The 24245-nt window shown below is 41.7% G+C and overlaps 1 protein-coding gene across 1 annotated transcript; it reads right to left on the reverse strand.

The window, feature by feature from the left end:
* Positions 1–1361: 1361 nt before the first annotated feature.
* On the reverse strand, positions 1362–22438 carry LOC308295387 (gamma-glutamyl hydrolase-like; the record flags this gene model as incomplete). Its single annotated transcript, XM_080738442.1, has 9 exons — positions 1362–1483; positions 4284–4421; positions 9809–9899; positions 11768–11781; positions 13116–13257; positions 15553–15637; positions 16256–16306; positions 17558–17672; positions 22243–22438. 9 exons carry the CDS (start codon positions 22436–22438, stop codon positions 1362–1364), a joined length of 954 nt encoding a protein of 317 aa, XP_080594568.1.
* Positions 22439–24245: the final 1807 nt, after the last annotated feature.

Genomic DNA, 24245 nt, shown 5'->3' on the forward strand with positions numbered 1-24245 from the left:
AGAGTTCTGGACCAGTTGGAGTTTACGGAGGAGATTTTGGGGGAGACCGAAGAGGAGGGAATTACAATAGTCCAGGCGGGAAGTGACAAGGGAATGGACCAAGATTGCAGCACTGTTGGGGGTGAGTGAGGGGCGGAGGCGGTTGATATTTCAGAGGTGGAAGTAGGCAGATCGGATGGTTTTAGAGGCAAAATAATAATTTGCATAAAACTGCAATATTGAGTGACTTATAAAAAAAATTATGTTTCACTTTAAAAAATAAAATCTGGTTGATCAGTTTGACCGTATTGGTCCAAAGTTCATGTGAAAAAAGCTTTTGTGCGCGTAACGCAAAAATCCCAGGAGGAGATAGATTTCTACTGTTTTTCATATAATTCAAAATGTTGGGAGATCTAAAGGTCAGAGGTCAAAAGTCAGAGTGTCAAAGTTGTTCGGCATGAGGAGACGCATAAGGTTTCATGGCTGTACGTCAAACAGAGCATGAGCTATACCTGTTCAAAGTTTGCACTTTCGAAGGCTTCCTACAGCGCCACCATTTGGCCGATTACTGTAAAAAGTAATAGCACACGTCACCACAGTAAGCTGAACACATTGATTTTTATTTTCATTTTCTGTCTAAGTATGTAGGAGTAGAACGTTTTGAGGAGAACTTGATATAGTATAGTATATAAATAATGACAATTTTAGATTAATTGGATGTGGGCTCGCCTGAAAGGCGAGCACATATATATGGTGTTATAGATGGTGTTATATTATTACATTGACATGACTTATATTAGAATTGTTACATTGACATTACTCCACCACCATTATAGATGGTGTTATATTAGAATTATTACATTGACACACTCCACCATATAGATTATATTATATTAGTCGACGGCCGGAATGTATAGACGGTACCCGGGAGCAGTATGGGTTTGCACCCCAGCCTGTGTCTTCCGTGAGGCAGAAGCCCAACAAATCCACGGTGAGGCCTTTAGGAGGGCCATTCAAACCGCAAGCAGAGCCTGCAGCACCGCCTTGCCCAAGTGGAGCTTGCGGTACTACCGCGGGCCCAACCCCTTCAGCTGAATGAAATGTTCGGGATCTGGAGCCTGGTGCAACGCAGTAATACTATGCCTCATTAAAACTATGCCTCATTAAAACTATGTCTAAACCTAACCTTGCACAAAAAGTTAGACCAAGGCACTCTTGAGGGACAGTTAAAAAGCCTTTATTTTAGGGCTAATGCATGGCAAGAATAAAAAATTCACCTACGCGTTGCGGCACATAATGCCTTCTTCAGGGTGACTAAGCAAAAAACTGAACAAACATGGCTTTTATAGTTTTGTTTTGTTTCCTCGCTGTGGGAGTTCAGTTCAGTCAAAGTAGTATTTCTGCATGAAGATTTTTCCACTTCCTCTGAAGACAGGAGAGAAGTTATAGATGAGAGCCTCGTCTTCTTCTAGAGGACTGGAGAACTGGTGATTACTCTTCATGGCTGGAAGAGGAGGAGAGAGAGAGAGAGAGAGAGAGAGAGAGAGAGAGAGAGAGAGAGAGAGAGAGAGAGAGAGAGAGAGAGAGAGAGAGAGAGAGAGCATAATTTAGTTAAGCTGCTGTAGGCCAGCTGTACTTGGTCTCAGTACCACTAGATCAACCGCATAAAACAATTTATGTGTATATCTATCTATTAGGGGTGGAATTACAATTACAATTTAAAAAAAAAAATTTTAAATACAATTTAACAGCGATTCGATACATATCACGATACATGGTTGACGATACGATACAATATTGGTTCATTCATGGCGATACGATACGATTCGATTCAATGATTTAAAATCGATACAGAAACTATTTAGCAAAGAAATTAAATCTATGTGAAAAGTGTGGATAGGGCAGGTTTTTTAAGGGAAACATGTATTATTATGGATATAAATAAGTAAACACAGTGATTATCTGACAAATATATGGACATTGTATTTGAACACATACCGGTATGGACAAACATGCACCTTGACATGAACCCAGAGATTACACACATTTATCGATAGACCAGTGTTGCTATATGGAAAGGAAAAGTAATTAAACCCCTCTTTTAATTTTTTTCTTCTTAAAAATGCTAAATATAATGCACAAGTAGATAGTTACGATACAATCGATTATTTGCACTACCGATTCGATACCATACAAAATCAAATGATACGATTCGATTTTAGCTGTTTTCATTTCGATATACTTCGATTTTTTTAATTAAAAACGATATTTCGATCCAGTTACTATATCGATACACACCTGATATCTATCTATCTATCTATACATCTATATATATATTAGGGCTGGGACTTTAACTGATTAATTGCGATTAATTAATTACAGAAAATTAACGCGATTAAAAAAATGTACGCATTTTAATCGCACTTAGTTTTTTCACCACAGAACCTTCAGTTTCGGGCATACTGATCATAGCGATGCACCAACCAAGAAGAGACAACAAACGCAAAGGGAGAAGTAGCCGATAAGAGCACTTTGCTTGGCCCAGTGGATGCGAAATTTAGATAAAAAAACTCACTTGTTGATTCACTCGTACAACAAAATGTGTTTTACTTGAAAAAAAATGCTTCTCAGGTCAAATATTGATGTGCGATTAAAATGCGATTAATTTGCGATTAATTAATCACAGAGCCTGTAATTAATTAGATTAAAATTTTAATCGCATCCCAGCCCTAATATATATATATATATATATATATATATATATATATATATATATATATATATATGTGTGTGTGTGTGTGTGTGTGTGTGTGTGTGTGTGTGTGTGTGTGTATATATATATATATATATGTATATATATATATATATATATATATATATATATATATATATTTATATATATATATATATATTAAGGGTGCAAAATATCGAGCCGAATATTGAATACCGAACCGAATGACCAATTACAGCGTGTCCCTATTCGCCGGAAAGGCCCAAGTCGTGTGAGCGTTTTAAAGTTGAAACGAAGTTGCTAGGCAAAGGTATGCCAGAGTAAAGGGCCATTTATAGTTACGTATGGTTGATTTTGTGTACGTTTGGGGGTGAGGCAGTATGTACGTTAATTGCGTCGACATGCATAGTTGCTCTCTCCGTTATTTATGTGCCGACCCGCTCTCCGCTCCAATTCTGCTCCCTTTTGGGCCGCGCGCCACATGAAGGTGTTTTTTTTTGCCAAAATAGCCTATGTAGAACCACAGAATTTCTTGACCCGACGACCGACGTGATGTTTGCTGTCGGCAACGGCAACGTTATCGCGGTAAATGCAACTCCACAAGGGACCGGTACAGATTGAGATTAACCACCCGGACTGAGTAATTATAACAAAACACACTGCACCCCACTTGCTGTTGGAGGACAGGCGGTGTGAGTGTGTGTGCGCACGCGTTTGTGTGTATGTTTTCTCATGCCAATAAAGCCGTTTCAGGCTGTGACTGTGAGGAGTCCAGTCTTCAGTGATTGCAATGACGTTCCTTTTTTCACGTTTCTTGCTAAATTATATTTCTTGTTGGGACACAGTTTCAGAACCACTGTCATAAGTAATGTTCCTAACTACTGCCATGGTTGACAAAAGTTCACCACGGGTAGTTCAAGCGTACGTACGTCTTTATCGGTTTTGATCCGTCGGGTTGAGTGCTGTCCGTAAGGTTACGGACAGAGTCAATTATGTACGGAGCTACGGAGCAACCGGATTAAATGACTCTCCCCCTCCGTTTCTTGTGTATTCCTGTGGTCGTTATGTACTACTATGCATGGTACTTAAATGGGAAGACAAAGTGTGACAGTGTGACAGACAACTGCTGCACGTTTCTATAGTAAATTGCTCCCTGACGGTCGCAATTAAAGGAAGGCTTCACCCATTTTCAACATCTTCATATAATTGGCCCTCACTAATGCGTCTCAGAAGAGACTGAGATCTCAAATGTTTTATTGTATTTTTATTAACGTGAGAACAATGCCTTCCATTATAGTATGCTAACTTTCCTGGAATAGAAAGGCTGCAGCTTTTCATCAGCTTGGATTCCCCATCGACGATATCACTAACTATTTTCTTTCAAATGTTTCTGAACTGTCCACAGCTCTACTCTGAGACACAGAGTAGACAAAAATGTCAGCATAACGAGCATTAGTGAAGACCAATTACAGTATACGAAGATGGGTTGAAAACGGGTGACGTCGTCCTTTAAGCACAAGCACAAACACACGTACACTGCACACGCACATACGCCTAGCCTCGCCCGTCTTACCTTCTGACACAAAGAAGCTGGCGCTGTAGAAGGAGACGGAGATGGCGTTGACAGAGTGAACCATACCAGGCTTGTCGACCCACTCGAAGGGAGCTTTCTCTGGATGCCACTGGACCCCGTAGAATGGATACCTGTAGGCTGATAGACATCACACTGTACTCCAGGGTTCCCCAATAGGCGGCCCGCGGGCCATCTTGCGGTCCGCGGGGGGCTACTGTCTGGCCCCCACCAACCCCAGTAATAATGGTGGTATAAGAGCAGCAACAACACTAGTATATCGTCGTTGTCGGGTGGAAACCTTGTATCTCCAAATTTGTACGTTCTTTCGCAAAGTAAAGCCCTGCTTCATCATACAAGGCCGTCGCACAAAAGTAGTGAAAACAGCAGATCTACAAGCACGATGCGAGGCATTGTGTGCTTGTAGATCGGCTGTTTTCACTAGTTAAAATCATTTTTAAAATGATAAATTCAAAACAAACGGTTTTGACTATTATAAGCCGCACCTGAATATAAGCCGCACCAGCTAAATTTAGAACAAAAAACAAATGTTTACATATATAAGCCGCACCGGACTATAAGCCGCAGGTGTCCTTCCTGCTTCCCGCTAGAGCGCCCCTGGTGGCTGTTAGCTGTACAAATCTATATATAAATCCTTGTCAAAGACCATTGTAAAACTAACTAACTGGCCGTTAGCTGTAAAAATCTTTATATAAGCCGCACCGTTGTATAAGCCGCAGGGTTCAAAACATGGGAAAAAAGCCACGGCTTATAGTCCGGCAATTACGGGTACAAGATTTTCACCCGACAACGACGATATCTGAACTGTCACTGGAGTAGTGGGAACGCCACCATCGCCCCCTGCAATGTTGTGGCCCTCGGCTTGGTACCCTAGACATAATTCGGCCCTTGGGGGAAACTAATTGGGGAACTCTGCTGTACTCCATAGAATGGATACATGTAGGCTCATAGACATCAAGGGGCTTGAGCCCCTGCCCTTTGAATCCGTCTGTAAAAAGTGCCCTCTCCAGACCATGAATGAAGTTTTTACTATGGTGAAAGGTAGGCAAATTACCTCTTTCCATGCAATACCTGAATTCCATGCCATTACGCCACATCTCCAGTATCGACTTGATTATGCTATTAGTTCAGTGTGGTATCACGCATCGAAAATAGCTGACCTCCAAGCTCCAAGCTTTGAGGTCTGCTATTTTCGATATTTCCACCAAAAGGCCCTTTTAGACATTTTAGCCCCTGCCTCACATTCTCTGCATGTCCCTGCAACACACTGTAGGCCTACTCCATAGAATGGTTATCTGTATGCTGAAATACAACATACTGTACCCCTGTGGTTCCCAAACCTTTTAGGTCATGACCCAAAAGAGACGTTTGACCAGGACCCAAACTAGTGATAAAAGCAGATATACAAGCTCACAACGCGTCGCTTCGCGCCGCGTCGTGAGCTTGTAGATCGGCTATTTTCACTATACTTCTTAACACATTGACCGCCATTTTAACATACCTCCGTACTCCCACCTGCCATTCGTCTCCATAGACTTCCATGTAATTGGGTGTGCACGGATCATGCACACCCATGCCTAGATAATGCACCACGTGTGTCCACATTGCTCACAGCTTTCAAACAAAAACATTCCGAATGGAAATCCGTTCAGGCATTCATGAGATAACAGCCACTATGTTTAACAAAGATGGCTGCCAAAATGGCTGCCATGCTTGAAAGATGGGGTTGCTATGGGGGTTAAACATGCAATTTCGCGATTGCTATCATGCCTACTCCATTTCTTGGGGTCAAAAAAAAATTTTGATTTTTTTTTTTTTTTTTTTTTTTTTTTTAATTCTCGGGACTATCGGGCCTGGCGGGGAAAGACATTGGAATAATCTCGGGACTATCGGGCCTGGCAGGGAATGAGTTAAACATTTGTCTTCAATGGAATTTCTCAGAATTTAGTTTTGATTTCTTCATGATATTATTGGAAAAAAAAATTAGAATTTAGTTTTTAATTCATGATTTTTTTTTTTGCTTTTTTGGGAATGTTTATTGAAAATGTAGGAAACAAAAGATAAAGGGGCCCATACAAATGTGTCCACGACCCACAAATGGGTCCCGACCCACTGTTTGGGAACCAGTGCTGTACCGCATAGAATGGATACATGTATGCTGAAATACAACACACTGCATAGAGCATGCATAAAGTGAATGGCAAATCGAGTGGCAAAGTGAGTTTAATGTCGTTTAATGCAATCAGATAGGACTTTTCTGTTTGGATGTACTGTATATGTTACAGTTTGGGTAAATCAGTGAGGTTGGGGTAAGAGCGCTCGTTTTGTCGTTCACCACACACCCCTAACACCACCTGGATCAATTCACCTTGATAGTCTCTTATCAGCGCACCTGTGTAATTCTGCGTAGTCACCATGAGATGGCGACAACAGCCATTCACTAGTGTAGTCGCTGACGTCACTCGTTTGCGACACCCCTTTCGTTGTTTATCTACTAGCCCAGCTCAGCTGTGTTTAGCCATTAGCTTACTATGCCTAACTCGAACCCTAAAACTATGCCTAACCCTAACCCTAACCTCCGTGGGGTGAGGTGCTATCATTCCTACTGACGCTACGTTGTTGTGGAGCAAAGCGACCGCTTGTTCCGCCCCGCGCCGCACAATGAGCGCTCCTGTTCTCAATTTCACTGAAACTCAAAAAAACTGTGACATATATATGTCAAGGCCAGAAAGTTCTTTTTTTGCCACTCATTACGCGTTCCTGCATAACTTCCGGGTATGATGATGATGATGTCACGTGCATACCCTCTCTATTGTATGAATATACTGCAGAATGGATGACTGTTTATTGCGACCGTAGGGAGCATTATTATTGCAACCGAAGGTCGCATTATACCCTGAAAAACCTTGTCGCTTGTCTGACTGTCCGTACAGGAAGTGATGTCAGTGTGATGTCAGTGAGTCACAGTGATGTGGTACAGAATGACTCATATATGGGCATAAAAAGGATGTCACGTGACATCACTTCCTGTACTGACAGTCAGACAAGCTACGAGATTTCTCAAGGTATAAAAGTCCATATATGGTCATTCCCAGAAAAAGAAAAAACCTTTTATGTCCATACATGGAGATTTCTGATATCGTTCATGTCAAATTCCAGGTCGAAAATGAGAATGTTAGGGTACCATATGGCCCATATATGGAGATCCACAGGCATCAAACCAAGGCCCTAACTCACCAAGGCCCTGCTTGGCATTACTAACTAGAAGCAGTGCTCTTCCGAGCACAGGTCTCCACCAGGCCAGGCGTCCTGGTGGTGCTACTGTATAATAGGCCAGTGTAAAAAGGGTGGCATATGTTCTTCACCTTAGACCTGTCATGGCAATCGGACACTGCATGCATGATTTGATGATTTGTTTTGCTAAAGTCTACCTGCTGGTGGCACTATAACAGGCCAATGTGAAAAGGGTAGCATTTGTTCCTTCACATAGTGGGAATATGTGTGGCAAATGTCACGGTAATTGCAAGCTGCGTTGATGATTTGAGGCATTTTGTTCAAAAACTGAGCAATCCTGCAAACTTTGGAAGCTAATATTAGCCAATCAGGATGGAATATGAAATATCAGACGGATCAGACTTGATCATATGACTATAGAGATACTGTGTACTGATTTGTGTTATTTTTGGAGAAAATCTGAAGGCGTAATATCCTAAAATGTGTTTTACACAAGTTGGCCCAAAGGTGGCGCTATAAAAGGCTGATGTGAAAAAGGCAGAGAAAGGGTTTTTCCTTGGCCTCTAGGGAGTGCGCTTACAAAGTTTGAAACTGATCGGTGGAGTTATAGGTAAAACCACAAATCGGCCTGTTATAGCGCCACCATGAGGCTGATTTCAAAAATTTGAAGTGGCATTTCTTCCTCGACCTAGTGGGAACGTGTGTGCGCGATTTCATGATAATTGCACTTTGGCGTTTGTGATTTGAGGCATTTTGTTCAAAACGGCTCAATCCTACAAACTTTGGAAGCCAATCTTAGCCAATCAGGATGGAATATGCAAAATCGGACAGATCCGTGTCGATCACATGACTGTCGAGTTACTGCCTAGCGATTTGTAGGATTTTTGGACAAAATCTGTAAGAGTAGTGCACAGAAATGTGTTTTGCAAACATCGGCCACTAGGTGGCGCTATAAAAGGCCCATTTGAAAAAATTAGGGCAGAGGTTCTAGATTGGCATCCAGGGAATGTGTGTGCTCACTTTGGCAGCGACCGGGCCAACGGCGACTGAGATTAGGTGCACACAAACTGTGAGGACGCACGGACGCACGGACGGACGGACGCACGGACGGACGCACGGACGCACGGACGGGAAAACATACTCTCCCCCATGCCTTCGGCTGGTGGAGACAATTAACGTACGTTTTTTTAAATCCCCAGGTTGGCGATAGGGCCTTTCTGTGTGGAATTTGCATGTTCTCCCCGTGTCTCCTAGGGTTGATACCCTCACAAAAACATGAACAAACTCCCCCAGAATGACAACAACTTGAATCGTCAGAGAAACGCTGTGGTTGGCCAGATGGCCAAGAATTGGCCATCGCATGTCAGTCGCATGTCACCCTGAGAGGTCGCAAGTCATCCTGAGGTGTCTTACTAGTACTATACTCCAACAACAATTATCTAACTACTACTATTCATTTACCAAATGTCTGTCTGTGTGTCCGTCCGTCTGTCTGCATGCTGACATCACTGATACTACACAGTGTCGCCACATTGGTAACAGCCGCATGCTGAAACAATGCCTACATCACAGACAGGTATTGTACAACTGGACGTCAATGGTGATTGTTCTGCCCAACAGGCACCGGTCTGGGTTCTCCAACATTACTTCTGAGACTACTATATCCATTCAGTCCTTCATATACTGTGCACACACCCCGGGCACAGGAGTAGTACAGTATTATAGGCAGATTATAATGCATTATTGAAGCAATAAGCCACAAGAGGTGAGTGGTTACCTGGTATTTTACACCGGCTGAGAGGCGTAGGGAGACATGAGGCGCAGTCTCCAACCCTCTCAGCTGGTGTAAAATACAGGTAACCACAAGCCTTGCGTGGCTTATTGCTTTTCTAAAACGGTTACAATATGGCAACATGAAAAATCATAGACATGTACACCAATTAAAACTGTTCTATTTCATTAATAATTCACTAGGTCTGCTCTGCAAGAAAGTAGTCCCCAGCTACAAGAAAGTAGTTCCCAGCCTTTTGCCAACAACACAGATGCAGATAATTGGTGCACTAGCTGTGGAACACTGTGGAAAGAAATAACGCACCAGGGTTTGATATAAACTGATTCGAGGTGTGGGTTATAGTCTCATATACCACAGCAATTAGGGGAAACCAGCCAATCAGAATCAAGGAATGGAACTAGCCGTTTTAGAAAAGTACATTTATAATGCATTATAGCCACAGACTACATGCTGTAGGAGGTTTAGCCATAATCTAGTGTACCTTCCATGGTAGAGATGAAGTCTGTGTTGCCATCACTGTTGGTGGATAAAACCTTATAGAATGTCTTCAGCTTGATGTTCTGGTTGTACTCCTGTTGGATCACACACACTTATAGGTTCGGATTTCTACTTGCATTTAGAATACTGTAGGCAGAGCATTTCTCTCTGTATATTAGTTGAATTTCTTAAGACATACTGTACTAATAGTTGGGGCGAATCCGATACTTCTGTGACGGCGAGAGCAAAGGTCCGTTTCTCAGTGGTTTTGTCAACTATGAAGGTTAAATAACAAATTGAGCTCCCACGTCCCTTGCAAAAATGCGGGCAAAATGTTTGACAGCTAGGGTAATTGTCAGTCTCACTCACTTACTATAAACTATACTATAAAGGAAAAAAATACTCCCAAAAAATCTGCTTTAAGTGGGATGTGAGGGGTCAAACTAGGGGTTTTTAATTATTCTGAATCCATTGCAAGCATTCGTTTAGCATGAAAAACATTCCTTGGGCTAAAAACGGCCAACAAAACTATGTTTTAGAGATGAGTCATCACTTTTCACAATCTTTTGGGGTCCGTTTTTAGCCCAAGGAATGTTTTTCATGCAAAACAAATGCTTGCAATGGATTCAGAATAATTAAAAAACCCTGGTTTGACCCCTCACATCCCACTTAAAGCAGATTTTTTTGGGAGTAATTTTTTCCTTTATAGTATAGTGTATAGTAAGTGAATGAGACTGAAAATGACCCTAGCTGTCAAACATTTTGCCCGCATTTTTGCAAGGGACATGGGAGCTCAATTTGTTAATTAACCTTCATAGTTGACAAAACCACTGAGAAACAGACCTTTGCTCTCGCTGTCACAGAAGTTTCGGATTCGAGAAGAGAAGAGAAGAGAAGAGAAGAGAAGAGAAGAGAAGAGAAGAGAAGAGAAGAGGTCCAAGCACTCTATGGAAAATAAGGGGTTAAGGAAAATAAGGAAAAAAGAAAATAAGGGGTTAACCTTGGACAAATTGCACTTAACTATACAGGGGAAAAAATCTATATAAATCTGCTTTTAGTAGCATGTGAGGGGTCAAACTAAGGGTTTTTCATGATTCTGAATCCATTGCAAGCATTTGTGTAGCATGAAAAACTTTCATTCTGCTCAAAACGGACCCACAAAACTATGGTTTGGTGATGTGTCATCACTTTTCACAGTTTTGTAGGAATGATTGTTTTTCGTGCAAAGCAAATGCTTGCAATGGATTCAGAATCATGAAATAACCCTAGTTTGCCCCTCACATGCAGATTTATCTTATGTATTTGTTTTTTCCTGTATGGTAAAGTTTATGGGACCCAAACCTTTTACAGTTTTTGTTGCAATTTGTCCAAGGTCTAGTAGATGTTTTCATATTGCTTGCATTAAAGAGAGGAGAGGAGAGTATTCACCTGCAGTGAGACACTCCATCCGTGGAAGTTGGAGGTGACGTTCTCCTCGGCCAGAGACTTCATCAGGTGTCTGGGAAACCCTCTGAACAAACGGCTGGACTTGGCCTCTGGAACACGCACGCACGCACGCACGCACGCACGCACGCACGCACACACACGTTCAGTCATATCAGGTGAGAGACTCGCAGTATAACCGCTGCCCCCTCAATTGGAAAGGAGCCAGTCATAGGTGCCACCTGAGTTACAAATGCGGAGAACAATTCTCGCATATAGTAATGTATGTGACAAATAGTAGGAATCTTAATTCTTAATCTTATGAAGATGATGTCACGCGCATACCCTCCATATTGTCTGTCTTATTAAAAAAGACAATGCCTACATAAAAAAGGGACCTAGATGGTGTCTTTTGCAACATAGTAGGCTAGGCTAGCTGTCCATCGAGGCTTGTGGCTCACGTTAGGCTCTTTACAGTGAACGCTTGTGGCAAAAGTGTTTTGGACACGCAGCAAAATACTTAAATATTTTGGCTGCTGACTCTGAGCGACAAACCTGAGCGGAGTGCAGAGTGAGAGGTACGCAAATCAAGGTGATGAGTGATGGAGCGGAGCGGGGGATGGGGGGGGGGGGGGGGGGGGGGCTGGGGGGGTCAAAGCGATTGAATAACAAGCGTAACAACCAGGGCAGGAATTTCATGGAGGCCATGAAGGCCATGGCCGCCGTTGCCCCTCAGTTTGGCCTTGTGCCCCTCTACTACTTTCTCCTCTGTCTTGCTTGTCAATATATGTAGACAGTAGACACCAGTGTCTCTTTCTTGCCATGTAGACACAAGTGTCTTTTTTTTTTATTCTGAAATCAACTCCCCCGAGTCCCCATCTTTAAACCAATCCAGTGACTTTGATTGGTGCAGGGCTGAGCATAGATCAGATTGTAAATCATTTATCTATTTCACTGCAGATTAGGTTATCGTGCCTAACCCTTAAATTCAACAAATTGTTTCAATTGACTAAAATCTTGTTTTATTTGATGGCCTTCCTGCCCTGGCATTTGGCCTTTGTGCCCTCAAAAAATAGACAACCCCTAAAATGACGGAATTCCCGGCCTGGTTACAACAGCCCCCTGGAGCGAGGAGCAGCTTTTGCAGGCACTCCACTCGTATGCTCTGCCTTGGACTGCCTCGGGATTCCCCTGGAGGAAGTGGCAAATATTGCTTGAGAAAAAGGACGACTGGAGCTCTCTGCCGGAACTGTTGCGCCCGCGACCCGATTCCGGATAAGCGGTTGAAGGTGGATGGATGTGATAGATAAGGATTGATTGATATCAATATAAAATTACATTTTAATCTTAGACACCACTTTCGGTGTTAAGTGTCAAGGTTATTTTGTTTTGATCTGATAACTAATGCACGGGATGAGATGTCTCCACTGCAGGTCTGTACAAAGGATGTTGACCAGAGAATGTCAATAATGTCATAATGCCCAGGACACTGGATAACACATTGGCGTTGTCCTTCGGGCTACTGGGCCCAACGACACGAAAACATCTGATATCCATTGTTATGTTATAATTGTCCAATCAGAATGTGACTAATGCCTTCTGTAACTCCATATACAGTATCTGTGAAATTATGTTTTGTATGGGCAGAAAGCAACTATGGGTGAACTATTGACTTGCCTTACTGTACGTTGAACTTCTGAACTATCCTGTTAATACAATTATTTCAAAGGGACTTATGTGGTGTGCTGCCTCTTTCTTGGACCTTGACTAACTGTGATTTTACTCTGTGAGTGGAAGCTAAGTCAATGGTTTACTTTCTAAAGGAATTAATACATGGGAATTAATCTAAAACCCATCAGGATGGTTATTAGGTATACATAGATCATCACCTGTGGTGAATGTAAGAGGCAGAGCCACAGCCAAGGTATCTGTCTGGGTGTGGATGTCCTTCTGCTGGGCTGTGAGGACCAGGAGCTGCTGGTGGCCAAGACAGATGCCCCAGATGGGGAAGTAATCCCCTGCATCGTTGGCCTGACGAACACGCACGCACGCACGCACGCACGCACGCACGCACGCACGCCACGCACGCACGCACGCACGCACGCACGCACGCACACACACACACACACACACACTGTCAAATTTCTCAGGGTTATTTGTGAGCGGTGCTAGACAGGAATCTCCATGTATGGGCATAAAATGTTATTGTATGTTGTGATGTCATGGGAACCACTCTAACAGACGACATGACATGTACAGCAACAATATAGATCAGGGTTCTTCAACGTTTTCAGGCCAAGAACCCCTTAGTTGAGAAAGAGATAAAGCAGGGACCCTCTCTACACTTGTTTTGCTGATTAAACTTTTACATCGGTTTCATAGATTCAGTTTCATAGACTTGTTTGACGGTTTGCTTGTAGATCGACTGTTTTCACTAGTTTTGTGCGACAGTCTTGTATGATGCAACATATTCTCACCTTCAAAGCGTCAGACAACTGACGCCCTGTCAAGTACCGTAAAGCGTTGGACGAGGGGACGCTTTGGGTATGCCTACTGTGTCAAGTGTTGGACGAAGTGGCTATGGCCAGTGGTCTAAGAAGAAAGAAAAAAAAAGTTGTTCCCGAAGCGAGATTCGATACCGCTATGAAGAGTTTACCAGCCACCCGACGATACCGTTCACGATGATGAAGCAGGGCTTTGATTTGTGAAAAGACGTACACATTTGAAACTTGGAGATACAAGGTTTCTCCCCGACAGTGACGATATTTTAGTGATTATGTTGCGAGTCAAAGCCATTTTGGACTGCCGTCAAGGCACCCCAGGGTGCCCCGTCACCCACTTTGAAATTAATGTGTATCTTCTAACTACTTAAACCGTCAATACTTGGTAAACTTGACCTTTCACTCTTTATGTAGTCTGCTCTTTTTTCCCCCTACAACAAACCTCTTTGCAGAAAATAGCCGATCTAGGTGTTGAGCTTGTAGATCTGCTATTTTTGGCTAAAGTTATATATGCAGTCCAGATCAGAAGCTCAAACAAAACAGACAGAGGGCAGAATGGAGAGGGGGTCAGACAGACAGATAGATGGAAGGAAGGCCCTTTCTTGAACTTTAAAACGGCGCAAATCGAACACCACCCAGGATTCGAAACAGCAACCATAGTCTGCAAGGGTAATGTAGCATGGTTGCTGTCTCGAATCCTGGGTGGTGTTCGATCTGCCAGTTGAAAGTTTAGGAAAGGTCCAGGATATGGGGTTGGTCAGACTTTGCCCTCTAACTTTGACTGACGGCCAACGCCAAGAAGTGCTGGGTTTCCTCTTGGAAACAAATTATGTCGGTTACACCATCAAGAGTATATTATGCGCAACATACCAGCCAGGTTTGTTAGTATCCTTGACCAGACCAAAGGCTAATCACAATTTATCGTGCACATTCATGTGCACATTTATGTGTCACCAGAAACTCCATTTGGAGTAGCCGAGATGCAAGAGAAACTCCTAAATGTCGCTGTCTGAAAACAGACAGGAGGTCAGACAAACAGACAGGAAAAGACACATTTCTATACATCTGTCATTTCAGGCCTAAGAGAGACCCACATTCTGCCTCCCAAATAGAGTTTCTTGTGGGTTATAAAGCAAGAGGTATGGAGATAGTCCCTCCCTCTTACAGTCACAGACCGGCAATGACAAAAGTATTTCTATATACCTGTCACTTCAGGACCTAAGAAAGAGAGACCCACCTTTTGTATTCATGAAATATGACATTCCATTTAGAATTGCCAAGACTCGTAAATGCCCCAGAATTCTTTTTGTTGAGTGGTGCTCGAATTTTGGCCTGATGTTGACTGGGTGTAGCCTGGGATCTGAAACAGCGATCATAATCTGCAAGGATCACAGACTATACCCAGTCAAAACTAGCTTGAAGTTCAGTTTGAACTTCAGGAAAAGTCCTGGATAAGGGGTTGGTCAGACTTTGTGGCCGAAGCCAAAGAAGTGCCGAATTTCCTGATCTAAATTGACATGAACAACACAGCATTTGATTGGTCTGTTCTGTTTGGCTAACACATGTCGTCATGGGTAGAACAGTTTCTGATTGGTCAATGTTTAGTTAATCAACTAGCAAATCGATGAAGAATGAAATAATCGTCCCGTGCTAATATGTTTTAGCTAAACACACTAAAAAGTGAAATATAGGAGCGGTTTGCACAGCTCAAAAAGGTTCCAATCACACAAAGATTTGGTGGCAGCCCAGTAGTATCTGTGAGGACCCCCTGGGGGTCCCGGACCCCCCGTTGAAGACCCCTGATATAGATATAGGACCATCTTACCTTCAGAGCCAAATCATAGAAGATCTTTACTGTTCGGTCAACCTCTGACGTCTGAAGAACAGCAAGTCCTCCTGGCAACAACAAACTGATGAAGAAGAGAGGGTTTTTTGTGTCTTTTGGCAGGGGTTCCCAAACCTCTTTGTCTCAGGGCACCCCATAAATATTTTGTTTTAATCCGAGGAACCCCTACAATATAATTTTCACTCCCAGCGCCTTATATTTATAGCATATCGTCGTTGTCTGGTGGAAACCATGTATGTCCAAAACCGTTCGTTTTGTATTTATCATCTATAAATTGTACTAAAAAAAAAATAAAAAATAAATAAATAGTGAAAACAGCAGATCTACAAGCACATGTGCTTGTAGATCGACTGTTTTCACTAGTTTTGTGCGACAGTCTTGTATGATGAAGCAGGGCTTTGCTTGATGAAAAGACGTACACATTTGAAACTTGGAGATACAAGGTTTCTCCCCGACAGTGACGCTATTTTAGTGATTATGTTGCGAGGAAAATGTTGAGATAATAGCCATTTTGGACTACTGTCACGTCACCCTGGGTGCCCCGTCACCCACTTTGAAAACCCCTGTTTTATGGTTACGTTGCTGCTCTTTTTATTTTTACGTTGTATTGTAAAGCACTCTGTAACCATTTGTGCCAAAGTTCATTATGCTTTTTATCATAATAATTTAAAAGCAAGCTCACCCATTAATGGAATGAAATAACTTTGCATACTCTTCTTCTGTGAGGTTGATTCTGCTTAAACAAAGAGAGAAGAAAGAAAGAGAAGCCTGTTAGATGTAAAATTAAGTTAACTTAACTACATTACTTACAGTACAATACAAAACACATACAAAAAGAAAAATAAACTGTTGAAAAGAAAGATTGTGTACCAGTTACTTTACTTGAATCAAGGGATAGCCTACCGTCTTTGCCATGGCAACACTGTTAATCTGTTTCATGATAATAGTTATATTATAAAATATATCATAATATAAAATGTTATTAGAAGGTGGGGAAACCATACTACGAGTGGTCAATCATATGATTTTCCAGATAGGTGAGAAAGGTTTGCATACATCTGTATAATATTTCTTGAAGAATGAGTTATTTTTTTCTAAGGTTATACAGCTATTGACTTCTGTGATCCACAACCAGGTTGGCAAAGGGTGTTCAGGTTTCCATTTTAATGCTATGCTTTTTTTTTTTTTTTGCAAAAATGGCCAGTAAAGTTTCTGCCAGTAAATCTGTCAGTAAATGTGTTAATGAACAGGTGGGTGTCGCTACATGAAAAAACATAATTTGAACACTTTCTGTACACTTTTCTGTATCATAGCAGCCGTCTTTAACATCATCAAACGAAACTTTCCAAAATGAAAAAATGTGCATGTGTGTGCATTAGGGCATTCACCAACTATTCGAAAATTCGAATATTCAAATATCAAAATCACTATTCGACGTTGTTCACCGAAGTCGAATATTCTTTATTTTTATTTTTATTGTTTTCTCTTTAAAAAATATATAGTTTATAAAGCTTGGCTAGATAGGAATTCATAAGAATGAGTTGTCAATGCCCCTGGTGGATGCATTTGTTAATGCTCTACACCAGGGGTTCTCAAACCTTTTTAGGCCGTGACCCCCAAAATAAACATATTTGAATTGGGGACCCCCACCCTGACAAGCACTTAGAATTGTAGGCATTACATTTAATTTGACTCAGTTCCGCAGATAAATATTGTGAAAATAGCCGATCTACATGCTCACAACGCCTCGCGTTGCGAGGTGTTGTGAGCATGTAGATCGGCTATTTTCACAATGTTCGCCTCTTGTTTACTTAATATTTGACAGTTTGGCCAGTCCTGTCGAATATTCGACTATTCGAATACTTTGAGGTCGAATAATTTGAATACTAAAAAGCACTATTCGGGAATGCCCTAGTGTGCGTGCGTGAGTGTGTGCGTGCATGCGTGAGTGTGTGTGTGCGTGCGTGCGTGCGTGTCTGTGTACCTGACGGGCGCCACTCTGGCACCACCAGACTCCAGGAACTTGACGAAGGAGGCCGCGATGTAGGAGGAGCCAAGGGCGCTGGTGTCATCCGAACGGTTCTCCTGAGCCAGGATACCTACAGATAACACAGAGCAGGGATTATCAGACTGCTGAACTGTCAAGGGGAACACACACTGGACGCGGAGGCGGTGCGGAAGCGGCGCGTCAAAACATACGGCCCCAATATTTTCAATGAACTAACCCACACCGGTGCCCGTCAGACGCGCGCAGCCGCGGGTCTGCCGCCTCGCCTGACGCGCCGATACGCCGCTGTTCTATTTTTCCAGCGTTGCCGCGCATTTAACATGTTCTCCCATGGTTCTCCCCACCGGGGGAAATGGATGTGCTGTGTGGCAGCACGCCGCTTCCAGTTGGGGTTACCTCGCGGCACTTAACGTGTATCGATACCGTGACGCGACGCTGCGCACCCGCCCGCGTCCAGTGTGTGCTCCCCTTAGTCAGGGAAAATTAGCAGAATACCTGTCAAATCCAAATTCAACATCCCTAGCAAAATGTTTGACAGCTAGGGTAATTCTGGGTCTCATTCACTTACTATACACTGTATAGTAAGTGAGTACTAGTATAGCAGTGGGATGTGAGGGGTCTAACTTGGTGTTTTTAATTATTCTGAATGCATTGCAAGCATTTGTTTTGCACGAAAAACATTCCTTGGGCCAAGAATGGACCCCATACACCTTGTGAAAAGTGATGACTCATCACTAAACCATATTTTTTTTTTCGTCTGTTTTTGGCCCAAGGAATGTTTTTAGTCCAAAACAAATGCTTGTAATGGATTCAGAATAATTCAAAACACCTAGTTAGAACCCTAACATCCCACTTAAAGCATATTTTTGGGAGTGATTTTTCTTCCCTTATAGTACAGTGTGAGACCCAGAATTACCCTAGCTGTCACATATTTTGCTAGGGATGTTGAATTTCAATCTTTGTTAGATATGTTACTTGATACCTTTACGAACACATTGGTGAAGAAACCATTGTTTGGTAAGGAATTTATTCCCAGGTTTTATAAAAATTCCCTGACTATGTTCTATTGAGCCAGGATGGATTGTGTGAAAAAGGTGTGGCCTTGCCAAGCTAGCTCCTATACTCGGGCCGCCATCTTGGCCTTTCAGATTCTTGGATAAAAAGAAGCGAGCACCGGAGATTCAGAGAACGGCAATGACAGTTCGCTGGTTATAGACAGAAGATTTTGGATAATTGGATTGGTCAATGCAGAAGTACTCTATTACAAGAAGAAGTCCAGTATTCAACATTTACTTGCGTAAAAGTAAAGTATTGGTATCAAAATGTAATAAAAGTAACAAAAGTTAAAGTAGGCCTACTAATTGTGCATAATGTCTCGTTATCAAATGTATTAAACATACATTACATTGTGAGCTTTTGGATCAGCTATATTTAAAATGGCCAAAATGTATATATGGCTGAAGTGGTTAATGTATGTATGTTTTGTAATAATAATCAAAATCTAAAAAGTAGTAGCCTAAAGTTTTGAAATAAATGTAGTGGAGTAAAAGTAGCCTACAATATTCGTGTTACGAACGTTTCGGGGCAACAATATAGATGGAGATCTTGAGAACCCCTATGGGGACGGACCCCTATTCCGGAACACCGCTACTTAGAAACCCCTCTATTTCGAAACACTGCTATTCCGAAAAATTAGAAACACCTCTATTCCGAATATAGGACTCTCTCCCCTTCGCTCATCCCCCCCCCCCCCTCTCTCAACCCCCCCTCACTCCTCGCGCTCATTACTTAGAAACACCCATCACCCATTCCCTCTCTCAATGATGTGTATAGGACTCTCTCCCCTTGCGCTCACCCCCCCCCCCACCCCCCCCCCCCTCTCCCCCCCCCCCCTCTCTCTCTCAACATGGGCAACTGGTGGCCCGGGGGCCACATGCGGCCTCCACCTTTACTTAATGCGGCCCGCAGGTAAATACCGGAATACTGATATTGTAATTGATTTCAGCTGTTTCAATTCCAAACATGACCTGCTTTAATTCCATCAGTCTATATTAGTAGCTTAATGACTAGTATAGTAGTATTAAAATATATTTTTTTATGTCCAATGTATTTGTATTTAGGTTCATAAACTTAAAGTTAACATGAGTATATAACTAAATGGGTTTGAAATTAAATCAAAATGTTACATTTCAGGATCCCAATTAAAAAATAACCAAAAATTAAACAAGATTCCAATTCAAAAGAAGCAAAAATAGCCGATCTATAAGCTCAAAACGCATCGCGCTGCGATGCGTTTTGAGCTTGTGTATCTGCTATTGCATGAGATACTAGAAAGTGACAAAGTAGAACTTGGCAATATGCAATGTGGCCCTCTGGAGTGAAGGTGGAAATATAGTGGCCCTCGCCGCCATCAAAGTTGCCCACCCCTGCTCTAAATATTCACTATATATTTCCTTTATTTGTAAGAATTAACTTGGTAAAGTGTCTTTTCAGGTTGTGATGACACGTTGCCTACCCCAACCAACATCAAACACCTGTGTATTAATCCTTCATTATTCTTCCTTTTATTAAATACGGTACAATAAAAGTCTACCTCTGTCTTGCCTGTATGTCCTTTCGTGAAAGCAAACGGAAAGTTTGAGCTGCCATCTTCTTATTAGTGTTGAAAAAGAGAATGTATCACTGATAGACGCTCTTTTTTTAAGTTGCCAATAACATTGTCAACGAGTACCTGTCTGTCTGTGATGACGAGGAGCTGTCTAAGGTGCTGATCTGTTAACAGATCAGCTCCTTAGACAGCTCTTCGTCATCACAGACAGACAGGTACTCAATGTTATTGGCAACTTGACATTGCACTATTAGGTTGTGTTGGTAGTTTCTGAGTATTTTGCTTTGTTTAACAATGACAGTGAGATACTTGTTTGCACTAACTAGCATTGACTGCTATGGTCTCTTTTGTAAGACACTTTATGTATATATACTTATATATTATTCGCCCCCTCTATTGATGCACCTTCTCTTTATTGGTACTGTACTGCTCTTGTTTTTGTTTTGTTTTTTCCCTCTTATCTATCTTTTCTTACGTCTCTGTAACTTTGTAAATAACTGTATACTGCTGTGCTACAACTGGACAACTGAATTTCCCCCTTGGGATAATAAAGGTATCTATCTATCTATCTATCTATCTATCTATCTATCTATCTATCTATCTATCTATCTATGCCAATAAAGTCTTCAATTTGCCAAGGCCAATAAGTTTGAGGCAATCTTGTACAGTACAATATTGCCTCAAACGTATTGGCGGGTCACAGAGTATTTCTTCATTGCAGTAGGCATATTGATATACTTCAAGACCGGCTTAAAGACCGGCTTGCGCGCGCACACGTCTCTGACACACACACACACACACACACACACACACACACACACACACACACACACACACACACACACACACACACACACACACACACACACACACACACACACAGGCTACACAGTACACAGACTACACACAGAGTGTATGAGCCGCGGACTTCAGTGCATGCTCCAGTGTGCGTTCCATTACAGCAGGAGAGGGCTCAGAGCTGGGGAGGAGGAGAACGTTGGACCCTCGTAATAATCTCTCACACCGTTTTGGTAGAAGACGCGGTTAGGGTGGATTCTATAGCAGATTCTATAATATTTTTACCCCTAGAACTGCTTGTTTTCAAATTTGCTTTATGAAGTCGCATCTCCTCCTCGCACAGTTCTGTTGGGGTAGTTTCACAAGATAATGCTCAGCACTCAACTCCGCCCCCTTCCGTCATATTACCACATCAAATTAATTTATTTCAGTTACTGTACAGAAAGTACTACTTTCAGTACAGTAACTACAATAAATTAATTTGATTGGGTAATTTAACATGGGGGTACATGACATCATCAAAAAATTATGATAATTTGATAGCCTTAATTAGTTTTGGCCGTGTCAGCCGGTCTTTAAGCAAAACTTTTCCACTGTGCAAATTGTTGGTATAGGGTTAAAGGGTTAGGGTTAGGGTTAATACTACAAATAATTTTCCTCTATAACTACAATGTAAAAACACCTTAAATATTGTATTTTTTCAAGAAATAACAAATAACCATGTGTGGTCTATCCCTATCCCTATGGAATTTATGGCATGCATATGAAAATAAAAACAAACATAATACTTCCTATGGTTAACATGAGCATTAAATCAATATTTCAAATGTGTTTGTGTTTTTTTTTTCTTGCACATGCATGCCAGAAAAATTACACATGACATTTATGACATCATCAACTTGCGACAGGCATTTCCCCTATTGAGTGAAAGATTAGCTATTTCTAGAAGAAATAAGATATTTAAGGTGTTTTTCATTTTACATTGTAGTTATAGAGGACAGTTATATTGTATTAAGGCATATTTGTCGTATTAGCCAGGGATCCTTTTAAACGTGTCCATCCTTTGAATGGGTTGAGCCCACTAATGTTGAGTCCTTTTGTACTGAAGAGATGAATATTGTGAAGACTATTTCAGATAGACAAACCCATAGGGGAATATATTTCTCCCAGAAGTAAAGTAACTATGGTTACATAACGTAACCTCCAGTTGTTGACACTGGGTGTTGACACTTCTCCAACAGGATCTGGCATGTACCTGTGCCTCCCTCGAGGTTCAGATCAAGTTTTCCTAGGAGCCTACTGGCACCAAGCCAGTTAAAACAGGATGCAAATAACAGCCATGTGTCTTCCTCCTTCTCCTTGTTCTTCAGCATCTCCCCCTCCCCGTCGGATTGGTTAACTCCATGCTTGTCTTCTTCCTCACCCTGTCTTTTGGTCTGCATCCTCCTCATCCTGTGTCACACTGTTCTCTTTGGATCTGCGTTTTTCCTCCTGATAAATCATACTTTTTCCTGGAGACATATTATGTACTAATATATTAGTTTTATATATTGAAACATAGGTCGTCCGGTCTCTATGGCAATATTATTCATATCCATCGCTAGTAATACTTGAACTGAATGATCTGCAGGTAGCTCAACTCAATAGGTCATTAGTTATCATCATATAAGAACCACCCTGGCTTAACGACAACAAATTATCAATTCACCTGGGAAAAACTGTGTCCATCCTCTTTGGATCAAATCATAACCTCAAAAAAGTCGATAATAATAACACAAAGTGGGTGACAAGGTCATAACACGAAAAAACGAAATCTCCTACTTAGGATGTATCCTTGAAGCTAATCTTTCCAGCGAAAAGATGACTTTTAAAGTATTAAATAAAATCAACCAACAAACTCGTTTCCTACAGAGGATCGCCCCAATGGTCAATTTCAACACACTGAAGACCATAGCTGGTGCAATAATCCAGCCCCTCTTTGACTACGGAGTCCACGTATGTCCAAACTCCAAACAGCCCAAAACAAACTAATTAGGGTCCTGCTTAACTTTCCCTATCAGACTCACCTCACCGCTACACACCAGTTAAGAGTGGGGTGGCTCAGAGTAGATGACAGAGTACAGCAACTTGCAATGGGCCTGGTGTGCAAGATACACTACACCACTAAGCCCCTTTTCGACTGCAGTTTTAGCACCACACCACACCACACTACACCACACCACACCGCACCACATAAAAATATCTACATTTTCCATTACAAAAAAGTACCCCTATCGGTAAGAAACAAATTGACCCTTTTAACTGTGATTATAATACAATATAAATTTGTATTACAACTATCCTAATTATAATGCACTGTAATGGATTATAACTGTGATTATAATACATTATAAAGTATTAATGTATTACGATGATAATTATAATACACTATAATAGATTATGATAGTGGTTATAACACAATAGAATCTATTATCATGTATTACAACTATATCCTGGTGGTCTAAATGAAAAGTCAGTGAGTGATCAGTCATTATGAAGTGTTTGGCCCTGTTTGGCCTAGCTCAGACCTACTCTAGAGTGGATACTTTTTAGTACCCTGTTTAGTACCACTTTCACACCACTCTACCCAGGTCCTTGTAGTGGAAAACCTGGCACAAGTGGGCGGTGTGGTGTGGAGTGGTGTGGAGTTGGGCCAGTGGAAAATGGGCTTAAGATATCCATGTACCTGGCAAAATACTTTAAAAACTTTAAGGATGTCCACAATTACAACACCAGAGGCAGCACCACAGATCACGTTCAACCGAGTCACCTCAAAGAAAGGGTCAAACTCGTTCTTCTGCTATACCACAAAAATGTGGAATGCCCTACCGAAGGTCAAAGGAGTGTGGATCACTAGCATCCTTTAAAATGGCCCTGAAAAACCACTTACAGGCAGCAGCCGTTTGCAACTGGTAAAACAAACCTAGCCCAGCCCTACCCTCCCCTGCCCCTTCTTTGTACTTACTGTTTGTATAGACTTTCTGTTTTTTTTTTCTTTCTTTTTATACTGACTATATCTACTGCATAGTACTGTGTTGTGTTCTATTCGTCTGTCATTCAATGTTATATGAGATACTTAAATGGTTTCCTGTGGAAATAAGCTTAGTCTTTTCTAGGATCTCCTTTTAGTAGACCTTGTACCAGTGAACAAACTGTACTTTTTCCTATGCAAACTCCTAATAAAGTCTTCAATCAATCAATCAAACCCTAGAGCATAGC

This window comes from Nannobrachium achirus (genome assembly GCF_963921795.1).
Source record: "Nannobrachium achirus genome assembly, chromosome: 12".
Taxonomy (NCBI): domain Eukaryota; kingdom Metazoa; phylum Chordata; class Actinopteri; order Myctophiformes; family Myctophidae; genus Nannobrachium; species Nannobrachium achirus.